Below are 18,391 nucleotides of genomic sequence, written 5' to 3' on the forward strand. Positions count from 1 at the left end.
AGATATCTAGTATGTTTAGGAATCGTGGTCCTTTCGTATATAACTTATATGATAGTCCAGAGTATTATCAATGTACTGCATTGTAACGTCACTCGCAAAATACAAACGATTAGACTCGGTTGGACGGCATATTGAATTCATTCGTTTAAAAATTAGGAAGTGAACATTGATTGTGTCACAATAGTAAGTTAGAAAATTAGGCAATTACTATCGAACACAACTGAAGGTTAAAATAGAATTAATAGTTAGTGGTGAATGGATTTAATGCCCTTATCGTCAAACAAGGCAATGCCATACCAATCTCAGCCCTCAAGAGAACTGGGACTTGGCTCAACTCATGAATTTCCTGAATATAATTATCACCTTCCTGCCTGGTAATGGCAAGGTCTAGGTAAGGGGCTAAGGGATCGTCACTTGCTTCGTCGCTTGTCAGGATATGGAGTCTTGGAGCTTCAATATGTAGTTTTGAAAATTCCGATGCAAGTTCATCGCCAATTAAACCAGATTCAGTTTCCTTTGCAGTTTTCTGCATTAGTGCAATTTCTTTACTTGTTGACCTGAATTTATTTTTGATAGAAGTTCTGTATGATTTTGGATTCTTTTCATCAGGTGGTACAAAAGTCGCACTGTCGATACCACGCTGCCAATATAACTCCAATACTCGACTACTTCCATCATATTCAGCTTTAATTAATGGCAGTTGATCGCCATGGATTCTTTTCTCAATACCAAATTCTGGGATAAAGACGTCAAAAGATGATTCGTAAACTTGAAGGACATTCGCGACCACTAGTAATTGGCCACCAGCATTACCCATATCATTAATCGTTTTGCTTAATAACAAGTGAATAGCTTGTTGTTGAGCATGGCTAGCACAGTCCTTCTTGAAGTTACAGTACTCGGAGGTAATTTTCAAGGACTCCAAATCCTCTTTGTACTCTGTGCCATGAATAACTGACTTTAGCTGTCTGTGAACAACATGGTCAGCGTACCGCCTTAAAGGCGCGGTGAAGTGCGTATACAAGTGCATATTCAGCGAAAAATGCCCAAACTGATCCGGTTCCACCTTAGCAGCAACAAAATACCTAGCACGGTTTAATGCCTTATAAAGAAGCAACTCAACACATGTCTTAGTTTTAGCGTCCTCCATAGATATTATTGATTGCAGTAAACTGTGAACTGGATATGTGTTGAACCTTTGCACTTTTTTCTTAAAAAGCTGCAGTTTGGTAGAGACCGGTGGCGATTGTCTTCTCAAAAACGCAGCAGGTCCTAAGTTGACATATATCTTCTCAGCAACGGTGTTATTCACCTTATGTTCAATTTCACCAATGATAGATGCTGCCAAAGATGTTTCAAAAAGATTCAAGTTAACTTTGACCTTTTCGTCATCCAATGTAGAAAGTAATGACAATTTACTATTAGAAGAGATATCTTCGTCAGTCAGTTGAAACCTTTGGCGGAAAAATTGAGTAGATATAGAATAAAGTAATTTGGCAAATTCAGTAATTTTATCAGGTTCCCTATCAAATTCTCTGTTTAATTGCTCAAATGTCAATAATGCTTTAGGTTCCACTAAGCTCTCATTAATTTCATAAGAAATAACCTCATAGGTTTTTGGATGGATTTTGTAAATGACAGACAAAGTAGCCGTCTGGCGACCAGCTTCTAAGTTTAAATGTTTATTCACAGAATCGGGCAACAATTGGACGGATCTCTGAGGCATGAACACTGCAGTTGATCTCTTCCGTGCTCGTCTATCCAAAGACGATCCTTCTTCAATATGAGCGGTCACATCAACAACATGGCATCCCAGTTCGATATTGCCATCAGGTAAGGTTTCAACATGTAAAGCAAGGTTAGAGAGAATGCCATCTTCAGAGATTGCAACCGTTTCATCATAAACCTTTCTCTCCGCCAACTCCTCTGCACTGAGCACCTTTGGGCTATATAGTTCTTTATCCTTGGTGTAATCTCCATGTTCTGGGTATTCATCCAACAGAAAATTGTTATCTCTTAGTATGGAATCAATTTCTGTCGCCGGATCGTTGATCTCGCCCAACTGAGACACTAGGGTACCAAATGGATGCAAAGAAGTGATGGGCCAACGCTTTATAGAGGCTACGAACGTCTTATTAGTGTAATTCTCAGAGTTTTCAACAAAATCCTTTGGCGCTTGTTCTATTGGAATAGCAATCAATGGGACTTTCTTATCTGTAGGTTTGAACCACACAATTTTTGGCTTTTGAGGTTTATCAGAATCGCAAGATTGTTGCGATGGTCTTAGTAAGCCCAAAGTACCACTAAACAACTGTCCAGGAATACGATCGAGGACTGCAACAACATGGCCCGCATAAAGAGGTTTAAATTCATCACTAATTACTTCCTCTTCGACCAGAAGTAAAGACTGACCTTCAACTTCAACATCGTCGTTCTTCTTTTGCGTTGGCCTTTGCTTCAAAGAACCTCTTCTCTTAATTGAGCCTGTGCCGTTAGAATTTTCACCACTCTTAGAGGCTGATGCGTTCTGTTGCTGTGTTGAACCTGAAGTGTTTACGCTAGAACTTCCCAAAGAGGCGTCGTTGTGATAGTCATCCTTTGAGTCCAAAGAAACCACATCTTGCTGTGTTGACGCATCTTTCCTTCTTTTCTTTTCCTCTTTTTCCTTTTTAGACTCCCACACATCGTCGACCATTAGCAGCTCCACGGCGACAATATCACCTTCAAGTGCTCTGTTACGGTCCTTGGATCCACAAATAAATATATCAGCATCTAGAACGCCATCAGTAGAAACCCATGCGTCTGAACGATTCTTCTTATTAACACGGAGGACACCTGCGACCAATCTGCCTTCTTCAATTAATTGCGGTATATTTGCTTGTGGTAAATATGGAGCAAACAAAGATTTTCTGCCATTGGCATTGTTCGCACCGGGACTAGAATTAAAACTATGCGTAGAAGCGTTGGAACCACGCGATCTGTGACCGGGCTGGAAAACAGGGGAAGGATCTAACCCAAATCCTTGATTAGAATAGGAAGTTTTGTGATATGAAGATGATTGCTGTTGATGTGTTTGCTGCACTCTCCAGTTCGAGTTAATACCGGGTAGATCCTGTCCCCTTGAACTTGTGCGGCGGTGTGAGTGATCCACCGCAGGTGAATCATCTTGATTTTCTTTACCGGATGAAGTTGCAGGGAACTGAAAGGAGCGATTAGGCGACATAGCAGAGTTGGCGCGACGATGACCAGCTTGGGGTGGCACGGGAGCAGGTGGAGGAAACTTGAAGGCTGAAATATTTGCTGAAGACTCTTCCCCATCTGGTGAATGCTCCAATTTAGTAGGTGTACTACTAAGAATAGAAACAGCTCTTTTAGCCTGCTCCTCGGCTGCCGCTTTCTTCGCCTCGTTCAACCCCAGCGAATGTCGTCTCGTGTGCCCATATACACTGGATTGGGATCCAGTTCTCCTATGAGACGAAGAACCACCAAAATCATTATTACCGCTGTAAAATCCAGAGTTATTTCTAGAATGGGATCGGCTCTTGTTAGAAGTATTGGGTGCCGGGCTATTGTTGAACTGCGGTTGGGGAGGCTGTAGAAAAGATGTAGCTCCAACCGGTGCAACAGTTGCGCCATACGCATGGTTTTCACTCAGCTGAGAGATATTATGGTGTTTCTGAACAGGCGAGTGCTGCTGCTGGCCAATATCCAGCTGCCTGGTCAGATTAAACTGCTCAATCATCAAGTTGGTTAGCTCACACGGTGATTTTCTATGAGCAATATGGATCTTCCTAGCATTATTCCTGCCACCGGTTGTAGTAGCAACGTTTTTATTAGCACCAATCTCCTCTTGTCGATGGGTGTTGTTGAATCCCATCGTATTTTTGGCTTCTTTATGTATAGCTTACCAACCAAGTTCCAATAAAAAAACAACCAAAAATAACAACGTTGCTTAAGAACGCCTTATAAACCAACTATAGCGACTTCTTATTATCAATACCAAATAAACAGCCTGACAGTAACAATATAGATGACTTTTTTATTCTCTAAATTGGCTATCCCTCTTGTTGTTTAAACTTTTAAGAGTTTTTTTTTCCAAATTATTCGTTTATCTGTTCAAGATTGTAATGAAGAACGATCACAGTGCTTTATAGGGGAGATAGTAAGGATTAGTTCTTACAGAATAATAAAATCGCGCTCCCGCTGACTGATTTTAGTGGTATCTTGAATTCTTGGCTTCTCTTTAAATCCCGTAGCAAATAGGGTATCCTTATTGGTTGCCAACTTAATTACTTAATCCCCTGAGTTAACTACTTAAATCGGCCAGACTTTGATGTAATAATGTCTTCGAAAGCGCTAATTTGTACCTGCAAGTATACCGTAATTTATTTAATGACAGTTTATGTCCCTTATAAGTAATTTGATTGGCTCGGTGTTTGTATTTAGTAATATGGAATGTGCGTTGTGGTTGTCTAAAAGGAACGAATATTATAGTTGAAGTAGAAAACAGGGGCACGGAACTTCAACCAAATAAAGTAAAAGCCCAACAACCCGTTCAGTAACATAAGCGTTTAATATCGATAATAGTTCGTAGCTTGAACGATACAGTTTACTTACTTGTAACTAGAGTCTATGCTAATTTTCTGTCTACGTTATATATGCAGAATAATAAACTGATTTCAACATTAGCTCGTTAACAGTCCTTAAAGTAGTAACGTTGAGTTACTATGAGTAGTTGGATGGGTACTTATAGCCTGTTAACTCATAGAAATTTTCTTTGACAGCTCTTACGCTGACAAATCTATTTAAGATGTTACCGGAACCAGCCTTATCATTAGTGCCGCTCATTCTAGCACCACCGAACCATTGCTGGCCGACGACAGCGCCCGTGCACTTATCATTGATATAGAAGTTTCCTGCACTAAACTTCAGTAGGTCGTCTGCGATGTTAATTGCTTCTCTGTCGCGAGCAAAAATGGAACCGGTGAGGCCGTACTTGGCAGTGGAATCAATGAGCTCGCAAATATTTTTGTATTGATGATCAGCGTACTCGTAAACAGTTAGGATAGGGCCAAAAAATTCGGTAGACATGAACTTGTGAACGGGGTCCGTAGTCCTGATGATAGTTGGGGAGATGTAGTATCCATTGCTATCACTGTAGTCACCGCCAGACAAGATTTCCAATGCAGGGTCAGTCTTGGCCTCCTCGATTACGGAGACTAACTTATCGTAGCTTTGTTTGTGAATGACAGGGCCCATGAATCCATGTAAATCTCCGCCATTGATGTTGGACTTTGATGTGTTGACAGGCATGATTGTGGAAGCGGTTGCTACTAGTTCCTCAATGAACCTATCGGACACTGACTTAGGGATGTACAACCTTGAAGTGGCAGAACACTTCTGACCTTGGTACTCGAAGGCTCCTCTTATAGTGCTCATAACGGCATGTGTGAGATTTGCACTAGAGTGGATCAAGTGGAAATTCTTACCCCCTGTCTCACCTACAATTCTTGGGTAATCTCTGTAGATATCATTAGCAACACCCTGTTGAATCTTGGAGTACAGTTGCTTGAACACAGTGGTTGATCCAGTGAAGTGGAGGGCAGAGAAGTACTCATCCTTCAATACCATGTCGGTAACTTCCACAGGATTGCCCGGAACAAAGTTAATGACACCGGCGGGCAAGCCAGCCTCTTCTAGTACATTCATAATCAGATAATTGGACAAAGCAGCGCTCTGGGAAGGCTTCCAGACAACGGTGTTACCCATCAACGCAGGAGCTCCCACTAGGTTTGCAGAAATGGCAGTGAAATTGAAAGGAGATACAGCGTAAACAAAACCTTCCAATGGTCGATACTCAGCCCTGTTCCAGGCACCGCTAGCTGACTCAATTGGCTGTTGATGGTACAATTCCTGGGCATACTTCACATTGAAACGGAAGAAATCCGCCAATTCGGTGATACAGTCAATTTCAGCTTGGTACACGTTTTTACCTTGTCCTAACATCGTAGCAGCTAGCATGTCATACCGATATTTCGTAGTAATTAGGTCTGCAGCCCTCAAAAATATGGCAGCCCTATCATAAAACGGCATCCTATACCACTTCGCCTTCGCATTCTTAGCTGCCTTGATGGCAGACTGAATCTGTTCTGGAGTTGCCTGTGCAACATTAGCCAGGACTTGACTATGCATGGCTGGGTTCAATTGCTGAAACGCCGAGTGCCCATCACTATTATGGAGTCGCTTTCCGTTAATCACCAAGGGGACGTCCAGAGTCAAATTACTAAATTTCGAGATCGACGCACGCAAAAGATCCCAATCCAAAGTGTCCTTCTTCCCAAAGGGCTTGACAGCCTCATTGGTAATGTGCGGAGGAGGCTTCACGTGAGAGAGCTGGGCCACGAACCTCTTACTTAGACGTAGCATGATGTTCTTTTCAATATACCAAACACTTAGCAGTTCAATACAAAAAGCATAAACAGAGAACAAATAATTAGGCGAGAAGAAGCAATCGTTTTTTCCCTGAGCGATTTATATTTTCAAAGATTGCTTCGGGTATGTAGTCTGTTTTGAAATTTTAACGTCTTAGCAACGAGAATTCACAATTATAAAATCGCAATTATAAGTACTAAAAAGTGTTTTTAATGAATAATATATATACTCTTTTATAACCGATTTAATTCCCTGTCTCCATCTGTAATTTCTCCGCCACCTATGTTGGGTGTGGTTTACCTTATCAGAATTTAACCATTTCGTTGATTTCGGAGTTAGAATCCCGATGGTTCGAGTTAGTGGGGCCAACTGTCCGAACGGTCTATTCACAAGCTTACATTCCTACTTGGATTTACCAAACCATTTAGTAGACCGCGACTCAGCTCGAATTAGTTGAATTTGACTCTTTTTCGTTTGAGCAGTTTTCTTCCAGCCGAAGTATTTCTGGTTGTACTTGTGTAGTAGGGTTAGGGGAGCCATAATAGCTTCTGGCTCTTGCAAAACCTAGTATGAAGTTAGAACTAAAAAACCACATTAGTAGACCGAAAAATATAGCAGCTAGTGCTTTCCACCCCAATGGCTCTATCAATGAATTTATGACGTCTCCTATCAAGCGAGCACTAAGAGTGGAGCGAGTTCTGAAGTAGACATCGTTGTTTCGAAGCATGCATTTTTCCCACTCCATACACTTTTGCTCCAATGCTGGCACCCGGCTAGATGGATGACAAAGATTTGTTTCGTACTGCTGTCGACAATGCCTAGATTCGAATGCTAGTTCGCCCTCTGCATATGACCAAGATGATTGTATATCGGTTTTGAATGCTTTGAACAAAGAAAGGATAATAGAAGTTAGTAAAACGACTGCTGAGGTATTTAGAACCAGTTGCAGATACGTTGTTAATGCATATGAGTGTTTAGACACCGGATTTGCTTTCGGCGACCAGGGCATTGGTAGATTGTATTTGTTCGCTGCTGCCCCTAAAGCATAGCTAGGGTCCAGATCTGGTGGTTGCGAGTAATAGTAGTGATGGTTGTTAACCTGGACTTGTACTGGTCTATCATTGAAGCGATTCTTAAGCACTTCATAATCGCCTTCTTGGCCAAGCGCTTTGTCAGTTGCAGATATTCTGAGGTCAGCACTAGATGATAATGAGGGTAAAAAAGTTATAACCTTACTGGAGTTATCCTCAACGGCATTCTTGATTTCCCTACTCTTGTCCATTTCTCTAGTTGCTGCAGCAACACCCAGCTTAGTAGGTGAAAATAAAGCCTTAATCATTGATCGACTATTTGCACCCAAATCCACGTCCTCGACCTGGACATCAGGTTCATCATCAGGTACTATTTCTTCTATTTCATCTAGTTGACTGTCGTTCTTCTCACTATCATCTGCGTTCGAACTGTCCGAATCTATATCCATTTCATCTCCAACATTAACAGCTGTCACAGAGTACCGCAACGGAGATGGACATGTTGGAAAATGAGGCATAATCTTATTCCGCATATCTTCAGGTAACTTATCAACATAGCTATGAGAAGCAGATGTCATCGTCGTTGAATCGCTTATAGTTAATTTTGAAATGGCGGCCAAATCTATATTGGTTATAGTATCTTCGTTGAAATTATTTTCAGGTTCATCACCACCTGCTCCCTCTATCGACAGCTGCCAGAATTCCTCCATCATTCTTCAGCTTTTATCAGCTATTATTATGAACTTGCCCCGTCTAACCATAGTAGCGTAGAGCAATCATTGTTCTAGTGGTTTTTACTTATAATGGTACTTTGGGGCTCTCTGCAAAACCGTCGTGCTACACGAAGCAACCGAACTTCATTGCTATTATATATAAAGTGAGGCTATTTCAGTACACCGGTATTAACCTAGTTGCTATGAGGCTTTCCTTAGGGCTTCCGTAAGGAATCTCAGCTATCTTTACTATTTCTACGTTAGGCGTTTTTAGTGTAACTAACTATAAACCTGACCCTAAATCAAATAATATTTCGCAAAATATTGCTTAAAATTATTATTACAATTGCTAAATAAGTTGACTTGAAACCTAAAACTTCCAATATCCTATATTACACCTAGTGCTTCGTTGTACCATGCCTTGTTACAATCTTTTTCTTCATACTTTGGATGTAACTCTCTTGGAATAAATGTTGCTGAGCTAGTTGATGCAATTCATCTTGTAATCTCTCTTTCTCTTCTCTAGCCGATATAGCCATCCATTTAGTAGCTATGCCATTGAGCTCTTTTGTTAGAGCCTCCTTTTTTTCTTTTAGGGCTTTGGTTGCGAGCGAGTGGGCTGCGGCACTTGAGGACACGTTTTGATACTCGAGTCGTAACTCGTCATTCTTCTCGTTCTTTATCCTATTCTCTTCTGCGAGAGGGGCAATTTTATCTAAGAGCTCTTTGAGTTCTGACTTACTAGCCTCTAATTTGGCCTCGATATCTTCTGTTTCTAAGAGTTCACGCAGATGGCGCTTACGATCTACGAGTAAAGCGTGTTTTTGATCCAACCTGTCAAGTTCGTCCTTTGCTCTCTCTGCCCGTTTTGTGGAATCATTGACATTCTTTTCTCCTTCTTTCAGTGCCTTATACATCTCGGCTGCTTCTGCGTTTATCGAATCTAGGTGATTCAACCTGCATGTCTCGCTCATGCGCTTATCTTCTATAATCGCCTGTCTATGCTCATATTCAGCTTGGCAGGCGTGCAATCTCGCCAGTATTAGTTCCTTCAACTTTGCTTGGTAGGTTTTTGTATCGAACTCCTCGTGGCAAATCGATAGTGTGTATGGAGTGTGATGCAGAGTCATTAGCCCGGCTCTTTTTGTGAGCAATTCTACAATATCTACTGGGTTATCGCTTGATAATTTTAACTCCGCAGGACGCTTAGCAAAGGAAGTTTCAGGCTCTAATAATGCGGCGACTACATCCAGAAGAATGCTGTCGTTTGCACCCGTATCGTCAGTTTTATTCCTATGTTTCATAAAATAAACCAGAGCATCATGGATATACGCCTCTTCGCAACTGTGCTGCGCGCCTTTCGCTAGCATGTAATGATCTGGCGAGTGTTGCACCAGGATCTTCACCAATACCGGTTTCTTCTCATCGATGACCTTTTGGACCGCTGGTATCGATTCGTTAAAGAGCGGGTCCAAAATGATGATAATATCGATATCATAATTATTAAATAAGTCCTCGCAGTTGTTCAAGTGAGTTGTGGTTGCCAAAAATAACCAGTCCCTCTCATCAGGATCGCCATCCGCCCTTCTTTTATTTCCTGCCATCATATGCCTTCTACTCTGGTGGTAGTTGTAATCATCCTTCCAGCCTCCCGCATTTGCCGAACTGGAAGCACCGTTCTTGCCCTCAACATTGTTCACTGGGCTGTCTCTTAGAACGGGAGCGTTCGGCGAACTGCCGTTCGTATCTGAGGGAGAATTGCCTTTCCGAGGGTATGTATGTCTTTCGTTGAACAAGCTCGTTCCCGAGAGCCGCTTCAGTTTCACAAGCTTCCCCAAAAGAGAGCCCTCTATAAGATCCAGCTGCTTCACCGAGTGCGACACTAATGCAATTTGTACAGGCTTCGTCTTATTAGGCGCTCTGATTATTAGTTCAATTAACTGATTCAACACCTGAAACTTCTTGCTAGTCGAAATAAGACTCTCACCCGGTTCCATAAGAAGGAACTGTCTAGGCATATAATGATCAACCAATAAAAACGGGTGATTTGTAACAGCCTTTATATTCTGAATCAAAAGGTGGTTCATTTGCTCGGGCGTCAATGGAGTCATAGTCAGATTTAACTCGCTTTTCTCATTTTTAACCTTGCTACCAGCAACATCACCGCCTAACCTCAACAAAGTATCATCTGGACTGGAAGAAAACTGCCTAATAAAACTTTTTGCATGAAGGCATAAAAGGATTTCTATTAAGTCCTTTTGTAATTCCGTCAGCCCTACAGGAATGTAGTACACATTTGAATTTAGCGTCCTTAAAGTCATTGGTCTTTGCTTTCAAGTACGCGTTACTTATTTATATTAATTATTTATGCGTATATGAGTTTTAATATCAGGCAGGATATTATATAAAATTATGTTATAAAATTGTAATCGATAATATGTATATAGAATGAATTATAATACAAGGCAACATCCAGTAAATCAAGAAGTCTTCTTGCTATCTTTCTAGATCATCACTAAGTACGTCCATTATATCGACGTTTAATTGGGTTTCAACGTAGGCTGGGAGGCGGTGGTAGTGTGGTAGTAGTACGTAGGCAGAAGGTATTTAGCGTTGTATACGGTCCTTTACACGACGCTGTATATGGGGCTTTTCTATACGCTTGTGCAGCGGTAACAGTGCTGCGTACGTATACTGGTATCGGAGCTCGGAGTCTTTCTGAGAGTGAGATTTTGTTGCACGGTGCTTTAGCTGTTTCCAGCGGTTTCAATCTACTGTTATTTTTAGTGTAGGTGTTTTACTGCTGTGTAGCTAATCTAGTTCTGTATAAGATAAGCCATTACGACATGGATATGGTATGATGTCATTGGGCTTTGAGCAGTATGTTACGGTGAGAAAACAAGCGGGGCAGTACGGCGACAGGGGAGTAAGTTGGTCCATACCACTACTGCGTTTTTGCTAGTTTTAAAGTTCGGAAGTCCCGGTGCCGGCAGATGCGCAGGGCAGCGCCAAGATCGCCCTCTAACTGCCCCTTTCTTACGTACGCGCTTAAACAAGCCGTTTCAAATATCAAACATCACTGTGTACGAAGTATGTGTTAAAAATTTTCCAGCTGTAGGACTTTTGGCTTTACGCTGTGTTAAAGAGACGAGCACGGTGTGTAAATCGCAATTAAACTGTGTGTGAGACGCCCGGGCTGTTCGATAAATGAGCAAAACTGTATCTACTTCGAGGTTTAGAACCGCCAAATGGCTGCAAAAGTCTGGATTTGCTCCGCAAGTGTTCCTATTCCGTAACCTGGAATCAGGTCAGGTAGTGTATTCGCAGTTACCGCACTTCTCACAGAGGCAAATTGATGTGAATTTCTACAGACCAAACTGGGAGAACAAGAAACCCTCGACCAGGCCTGATATCTGGCGTTGCATGGCTGTTGTAGACCTGAAAACCTACGAAGACAGCGTAAAACTATATCAAAATCTCTGCAGACTTAGGTATTTGCGGGAAGTTCCCAAGAGATCCGAGGCGGAGGCGATGAGAAAGAGGAACGAGTGGGGTCATATCTGGTATTCTGCGCAATTTAGACCCACTTATACGCAAGAAGCTGTTGCCGATCTAATAGAGGCGCTTTCCAAAGTTGCAGATTTTGCGACTACTGTCCATTGGGAAGATCCTTGGCGTATGGGAGACTACGAGAAGTACTGGAAACCTGTTTTGCCCGGTCTCAAGCATGAATTTATGACCCGTAAGGGAAATTTTGCTAGAGAAGAAAGTGCCATCCTAAAACAACTTGGTGAACGCGCTAAGCTTGCTTTCCAGGCCCAGGAAAATACCCAGGAAAATACCCAGGAAAACGCCCAGGAAAAGCCTCAGGAAACTCTCTCAGACACTAAATAGCTGATTAATAGCATAGTTCATGTAAAAATAATCATTTCGGACTTTATTATATCCATAGCCGTATCTACCCAATAACGTCTACGGTGATTTTCATCAAATAATAGTCAAAACAAACAAAAACACGCCTCAGGTAACAATAACGAGAGATCTGTTAAAGTGAAGTTTAGGTAATTCCTATACGAGATATTTGGGAACCTCTGCTGCTCTCAGACCTAATCAATTTTTGTAAATATTATGTCTCCCATATTTCGGAAGGTGGGACTTCAATATAAAAAGTTTCGTTCCTTTTTCCTGCTTAGCTAAACATATGCAGAATAGCTACAGATATATATTAAATATTACATTGATTCTATACAGCATCGTAGCTATATCTTAGGATGTGCGAAGTAAACCAATAGTAACAAACAGAAATACACTTTAGCAAGAATCACATACTACTCATAATCGTATTAATTTCACATATCATTTAAACCCCTATATTCAATATGAAGAACGATACCTTGTACCAGGTAGACTGGCGATATTTATTCCCCCACAGTCTAAAAGTTGATTTAAACTTTATGAACTCCCCTATAGCACCAACTGTGGCTTTGAAGCCCAGACCATCATTATTGGAAGGTATTCCAGATGCATACTTGGCTCTTTTTGCTCCTGTTGCTGCGTATTGGTTATACTCGGCTATGTTCCATATTATCGACGTATTCAGATTGGCTGAAAAATACAGAATACATCCAAGTGAAGAGGTAGCTGGGCGGAATAAGGCAGGCAGAATTGATGTTCTAGTTCAGGTTCTATTGCAGCATTTGATACAGACATTAAGTGGATTGGCCTTTCTTTACTTCGAGCCCGAACCAACCACGGGATTCGAGCAGAATGTTCTATGGACTTGGAGAAAGGCTATGCCAGCATGGATGCCTAACTCAGTGGTATATGTTATTTATCAGTACGGTTTATCCGGAGTGAAGTTATTTGTTGCGTTTTTTATTATTGATTCGTGGCAGTACTGGCTACATTACCTAATGCACATGAACAAGACGTTATATCGTAAATTCCACGCACATCACCATCGTTTGAATGTACCGTATGCGTATGGAGCACTATACAATAGTCCAGGAGAGGGTTTCATGCTCGATACGTTAGGATCGGGGGTTGCTGCTATTGTAACCGGATTGTCACACAGGGAGCAACTGGTGCTATTTACATTTGCAACAATGAAGACTGTTGACGATCACTGTGGCTACGCCTTGCCATGGGATCCCTTCCAGTGGATCTTTCCCAACAATGCAGTTTATCATGATATTCATCATCAGACTTTTGGAATCAAGACTAATTTCTCGCAGCCATTCTTTACCATATGGGACTCTATCTGTAATACGAAGTTCCCAGCATTCAAAGAGTACGAAGAGAAACAGCGGAGAGTCACTATTGATAAATACAAGCAATTCCTAGCCGAAAGGGCGGAGGAGAGAAAGGCCAAGCTCCATATGTTTACAAAGAAAGCACAATAAATGTAAACCTTTACTGTTTTAGAAACGTTCTGTTTTTAAGATCCATTATCTTGGCCGTGTATAAGCGGTTCCCTTGATACGTGAAAGAGCCTTGATTGTATACGTATAATAGTTAATGTCAAACCTTTAGATACACATGCAACCTATATATCAATGCTTTCTGGAAATACAATTTCGTTAGATGAATATATTTTATGTAAGAGTGGCTGTAGTACATGTTGTATACCTGACGTAAAGTTCTTCCTCGAACGCCGTTCGGATCAACTAACGTGCGCTTGGCACTTGTAACCGATAATAGGGAAAATTAACCGCCACTGGGGTGTGTCATAAACGTGGCTTCCCAACGTTCTAACATTATGTCAATCTAAATGGATTCCCTCAAGAGCTTGTTCAATTTGTTAACCTTGGAGGCAATGCTCAAGTCGACGGTTTTGTCGGCAATTTCAACTATTAACCCACCTTGGATATCTGGTTGAACAACGTTCTCTAGCCTTAGCTTCTTTCCAGATCCAACTAGAGAGGACTGAGATAAAGCCTTCTCCACCCTTTTGAATAACTTACTTTCCAAAGGTTGTGCGGTGGTAACAGTAGCTTGAACAATACCATTGTAGGCATCGTTCAACTTAGCAAATTGAGCGTACACGCTGCTCAAAAGGTTTAATCTATTATTTTCAGCCAAAACCTTGATCAAGTTTTGCACAGATTTGTCCATAGAAGGGGTAGAGGAGACCAATGTGTTGACAACGATGGATCTGTCGGCGGACGACAAAGCTGGGTTAGACAAAATGCCGACTAACTTAGAATCCGTTGCAATAGTGGAGTTTAATGATTCCAAAGACTTAGCAGCCGATTCAATGGATGTGGATTTTGAAGCTGCGGTAAACAATGCAGTAGCATAAGTACCTTCTAAACCAAACAATTGCACAGGAGGCTTAACACCAGCCTTTGCAGACGATGCTAACGAACGGAAAAAGATTCTGCTGGACATCTCGCGTCTCCAAAACACAGGTAAGGGTTTACTGTAGTCAGTTATAACTCCTTTTTTGTCTAAGTATTCCCGGGTTTTCAGCCTACAGTCTATCGAAAAACTTTTAGGCGTTGGCTATTAGACGTATAAACTAATTCTCGAACATTATTGGACAAAGGTCATGTGACTCACAGAATAGTACTTTTGCATATTTGGTGCAATCCAGCTGTAACAAAGACCCAGCAAAGTGCCAAGGCTTTTAATAGCCATAGTAGATCTAGTGAGCTAATATGAGATGTCTTTATGCTGCTAGTAATCATGTGATTCTCACGTGAATTTTCATAAAAAGAAATTTATAAAAATTTGAAGCTGAAAACTGTGTTAAACGATGAGATGAGGTATTAACAAGGAATAGTACAGGAAACAGTTGGCTAACGTAGGTGATTGTCATTAATCTGGTATATCGTAATGGGGAAGTCATTGGCTGATAAAATTGCTGAAATGGTCGCCAAATCTGGCGCCAAAGACTATGATATTGAAGATGATGAGGCAGTTTTTGAACATAATGAGCATGATGATTCGAACGCCGAGAGTTCAGATGGCGAAGATAGTGGATTAGAGAAGGAGCATTATGTAGCTGTAGGTCGTTCAAAATTACGGCAGCAGCAAGAACCTGTGGCATTAAAGAACGAGAAATATAACGGTGTTAAGGGTGTCAGAAAAGCTCTTTATGATAGTGAGGACGAAGACGAGGAGGAAGAAGAGCAAGATGAAGAAGAGCAGGATGAAGAAGAGAATTCGGATGGCAGTGATGCAGTCAGTATGCCCAGTGATAGTGATGAAGTAGAAAGTGCAAGTGAACAAAGTCAAGAAGATGAAGATGCCCAGAGTGAAGATCAAAGCGAAGAAGGTGAATTTGTCGAGGATGATGAGGGAACGAAGGTGAAAAGAGAGAAAATGGCGCAACTTGTTCAGAAGGAGGTTAACCAGGCGATGAACAAGCTTTCTGAATCAATACAGCGTGATGCGTTGAAAGCTTACGCAGTTTTGGGCCAGTCTAAATTTTTCGATAATATTATCGATACCAGAATCAAATTGCAGAAGGCATTGAACGCAGCCAACCAGTTGCCATTGTCTAAGGAAACCTGGAAATCCCAGCTGGATGAAGAAAACACTGCGTTGTTAGCAGAGAGTCAGAAGCTGCTGAAGAAAGTTATGAATCAGTGTATTGCGTTACGTGCGGAGTTCCAAAATAAAGACCAAATTAATCAGCCAGAGTATAAATACGATTCTTCAAAGAAGAGAACCTTAGACCAATACTGCAAGGAGTCCGAAAACCTTGATTCGCAGCTGAAAACTTATAGATCAGCTATTTTAAATAGATGGTCGGTCAAAATTGCATCAACCTCAGGCAAAGCAGCATTGAATTCGTCGAAGTTTAAAGCTGTTAACCAGCCTGCAGATGTTCAGGTCGAAAACCAATTAGCTGATCTTCCTAGGTTACTGAAACGTACCAGAATGAATAGAAGACAGATTACTCCTTTGGGCTTTGAAAAGGACTTCGAAGCAGGTAAGTTAACTCATATGGGTCCTGTCGATGAAGCTGGATCTGATGCAGAAGACGAAAATGACCTTGATATCCCGAAGAATTATGATCCAAGGAGAAAAGAAAACTCTGTATTCGACACTTCGGAGCTTCCATATATCTTTGATGATGAAGATTTCTACCGTGTGCTACTAAACGACTTGGTCGACAAGAAGATTGCTAATGCCCAACAGGGTAGCGGTCCTCATATTGCAATAACTTCACGCTCCCAGGATAAGCTGAAGAAAAATGTGGATACCAAGGCTTCTAAAGGACGTAAATTGAACTTTGCCATTCAGGAGTCCATTACTAACTATGAGGCCCCTGTAAATGGTGGCTACAAATGGTCAGATGAACAAATCGATGAGTTCTTCGCAGGTTTATTGGGTCAAAGGATAAACTTCGATGAAAATGTCTCCGAACAACAAAGTGGAGATGAAGAATCTGAAACCATCAGGAATGACGACATTCAAATATTCGGTTGAGCCACTTAAATTAATTATATATACACTTGCATAAGAAACATTTTAACTTGATGTAACATCTAGGAAAGTCCGTGTAATTGTAGTCTATTCTAAATCTCGTTTTCGGATTGACTGAAGACACTGGCACTGGTACTTGCGCTTGCCATACTTTCTATATCTATTTCAAGGTCCTCAGCCTCTCTTTGCAAGAAGTCACGCACAATATTATCCCAAGAACTGCTGTAGATATACCACGAAAAAACCACTGATAATAATAGTATGCCCGCACCACAACCTAACCAAAGTCCGATAAGTTCCATATGTAATGGTCCAAATGCAAGCCATCCACTTAATGGTATTGCGAAAAAGTAATAAGCGATAATGTTCCACACCCCTCCAAGTCGTTGTCTACCCTGCCCTCGCAATATAGCAGTTCCAAATGTAGTAAAAGCATCATACAATTGATTTAATGCAAGAATATAAGAAACGCTGTGGGCCAGCTCAATAACCTCTTCGTCTTTCGTAAACATTCTTGCAAGAGGTTTATTGAACAGCGCAATTAACAACAGATTCCCAACACCAACCAGACAACTCACATAATATGTCGCCTTAACCGCAGTCTTTGCATTCCGGGGCAGGCTCATTCCAATGTGGTTCGCAATTCTGGTTGACACTACGCAGCCCATCGCAAATGGAATCTGGTATACCAAAGATCCTATATTCGCAATAACAGTCTGAGCGGCAATAGCCTTAACACCAAAATACGTAGACATTATAGTCAACACCTCAAAAGATAGATATTCGGCTTCAATCATCATTAGCCCTGGGAACGCCAATCTGCACATCGGCCTCCAATTTGAAAATACACGTTTGAAGTGAAACCAACTATCGGTGAATGGATACCAGCACTGAGAAGTCTGAGGTATAAAATAAAGGGCATATGTCAGGAGAAGCAGGGCCATTAACCATTGGGAAATGACTATACCAACTGGTGCCCCGACAAATCCAAACCATTTCGTAAACAGAGTCACTAGCAGAATGTTTACTGGCACAACAATCACCAAAACATACGTACTTGGTTTAAAATGGCCCTGTGCTTGCAAGTACCGCTTTCCCGTCTCGAATAGAACAATACCAGGAATACCAGCTGTCATAATCCTTAGATACTGCTGCACGTGGCCAAGTAGATTCTTCTCAGGAATCAAGTACCCTAACCAAATGCTACTGTACCACCAGGGTCCAATCAAAAATACTGAGGCAACAATGATCATAGCTGAGCATCGAAGGAAATATAGCCCCACCTTACTATATTTTTGCGCGCCATATGCCTGCGAACAGAAGGTATCTAAAGACGATGCCAAACCCTCTATTACTGATAAACCAGTAATATTATACGTCATAACCGCAAGGGATGCACTTGCTAACTCACTAGCACACCTTAAATGCCCAATAATAAATAATGATATTATAGTCATGGAATATTCCATAAAAAATGTTAATGTTATGGGTAATGAGTTCTTTAAAATAAACCTGACCTCGTCACTTGTAGTTGTAGTACCATCGTCATCTAGTTGTTCATCACTACTGGTAGCAGTAAGCAATCTAAATCTAGTGGAAGTTAAATCTGCACTAGATACTGATCTTCCATCACTTTCATAACCACATTCGGCAATTGATTGATAAGTTGTAGTATTCTTATTCCAAGTGTCTTCCAGTAAAGGATCTGACTTAGAAGACCTTTTTGATTGTTTCTTCATATTACAAGCTAATATAGCCAACTTAAAGGCTCAGTAAGTG

General features: G+C 41.3%; 9 protein-coding genes across 9 annotated transcripts; 3 read left to right on the forward strand and 6 right to left on the reverse strand.

The window, feature by feature from the left end:
• Positions 1–238: 238 nt before the first annotated feature.
• SSD1 (mRNA-binding translational repressor SSD1) lies at positions 239–3,877 on the reverse strand (the record flags this gene model as incomplete). Its single annotated transcript, XM_018130714.1, has 1 exon — positions 239–3,877. One exon carries the CDS (start codon positions 3,875–3,877, stop codon positions 239–241), a length of 3,639 nt encoding a protein of 1,212 aa, XP_017986203.1.
• Positions 3,878–4,725: 848 nt separating this feature from the next.
• On the reverse strand, positions 4,726–6,426 carry PUT2 (1-pyrroline-5-carboxylate dehydrogenase; the record flags this gene model as incomplete). The annotated part of the gene is made up of 1 exon (XM_018130715.1): positions 4,726–6,426. The coding sequence occupies one exon, from the start codon at positions 6,424–6,426 to the stop codon at positions 4,726–4,728; it is 1,701 nt and encodes a 566-aa protein (XP_017986204.1).
• A 445-nt stretch (positions 6,427–6,871) lies between these two features.
• BRL1 (Brl1p) lies at positions 6,872–8,176 on the reverse strand (the record flags this gene model as incomplete). The annotated part of the gene is made up of 1 exon (XM_018130716.1): positions 6,872–8,176. One exon carries the CDS (start codon positions 8,174–8,176, stop codon positions 6,872–6,874), a length of 1,305 nt encoding a protein of 434 aa, XP_017986205.1.
• A 398-nt stretch (positions 8,177–8,574) lies between these two features.
• On the reverse strand, positions 8,575–10,497 carry HDA2 (Hda2p; the record flags this gene model as incomplete). The annotated part of the gene is made up of 1 exon (XM_018130717.1): positions 8,575–10,497. One exon carries the CDS (start codon positions 10,495–10,497, stop codon positions 8,575–8,577), a length of 1,923 nt encoding a protein of 640 aa, XP_017986206.1.
• An 886-nt stretch (positions 10,498–11,383) lies between these two features.
• Positions 11,384–12,070, forward strand: MHR1 (mitochondrial 54S ribosomal protein mL67; the record flags this gene model as incomplete). Its single annotated transcript, XM_018130718.1, has 1 exon — positions 11,384–12,070. One exon carries the CDS (start codon positions 11,384–11,386, stop codon positions 12,068–12,070), a length of 687 nt encoding a protein of 228 aa, XP_017986207.1.
• Positions 12,071–12,555: 485 nt separating this feature from the next.
• SUR2 (sphingosine hydroxylase) lies at positions 12,556–13,578 on the forward strand (the record flags this gene model as incomplete). Its single annotated transcript, XM_018130719.1, has 1 exon — positions 12,556–13,578. One exon carries the CDS (start codon positions 12,556–12,558, stop codon positions 13,576–13,578), a length of 1,023 nt encoding a protein of 340 aa, XP_017986208.1.
• Positions 13,579–13,942: 364 nt separating this feature from the next.
• On the reverse strand, positions 13,943–14,566 carry ATP5 (F1F0 ATP synthase subunit 5; the record flags this gene model as incomplete). Its single annotated transcript, XM_018130720.1, has 1 exon — positions 13,943–14,566. One exon carries the CDS (start codon positions 14,564–14,566, stop codon positions 13,943–13,945), a length of 624 nt encoding a protein of 207 aa, XP_017986209.1.
• Positions 14,567–15,013: 447 nt separating this feature from the next.
• Positions 15,014–16,615, forward strand: BFR2 (rRNA-processing protein BFR2; the record flags this gene model as incomplete). Its single annotated transcript, XM_018130721.1, has 1 exon — positions 15,014–16,615. One exon carries the CDS (start codon positions 15,014–15,016, stop codon positions 16,613–16,615), a length of 1,602 nt encoding a protein of 533 aa, XP_017986210.1.
• An 89-nt stretch (positions 16,616–16,704) lies between these two features.
• On the reverse strand, positions 16,705–18,351 carry ERC1 (Erc1p; the record flags this gene model as incomplete). Its single annotated transcript, XM_018130722.1, has 1 exon — positions 16,705–18,351. The coding sequence occupies one exon, from the start codon at positions 18,349–18,351 to the stop codon at positions 16,705–16,707; it is 1,647 nt and encodes a 548-aa protein (XP_017986211.1).
• Between the last annotated feature and the right edge of the window lie 40 nt (positions 18,352–18,391).

The sequence above is a fragment of the Eremothecium sinecaudum genome, chromosome II (assembly GCF_001548555.1).
Source record: "Eremothecium sinecaudum strain ATCC 58844 chromosome II, complete sequence".
In the NCBI taxonomy this organism is placed as follows: domain Eukaryota; kingdom Fungi; phylum Ascomycota; class Saccharomycetes; order Saccharomycetales; family Saccharomycetaceae; genus Eremothecium; species Eremothecium sinecaudum.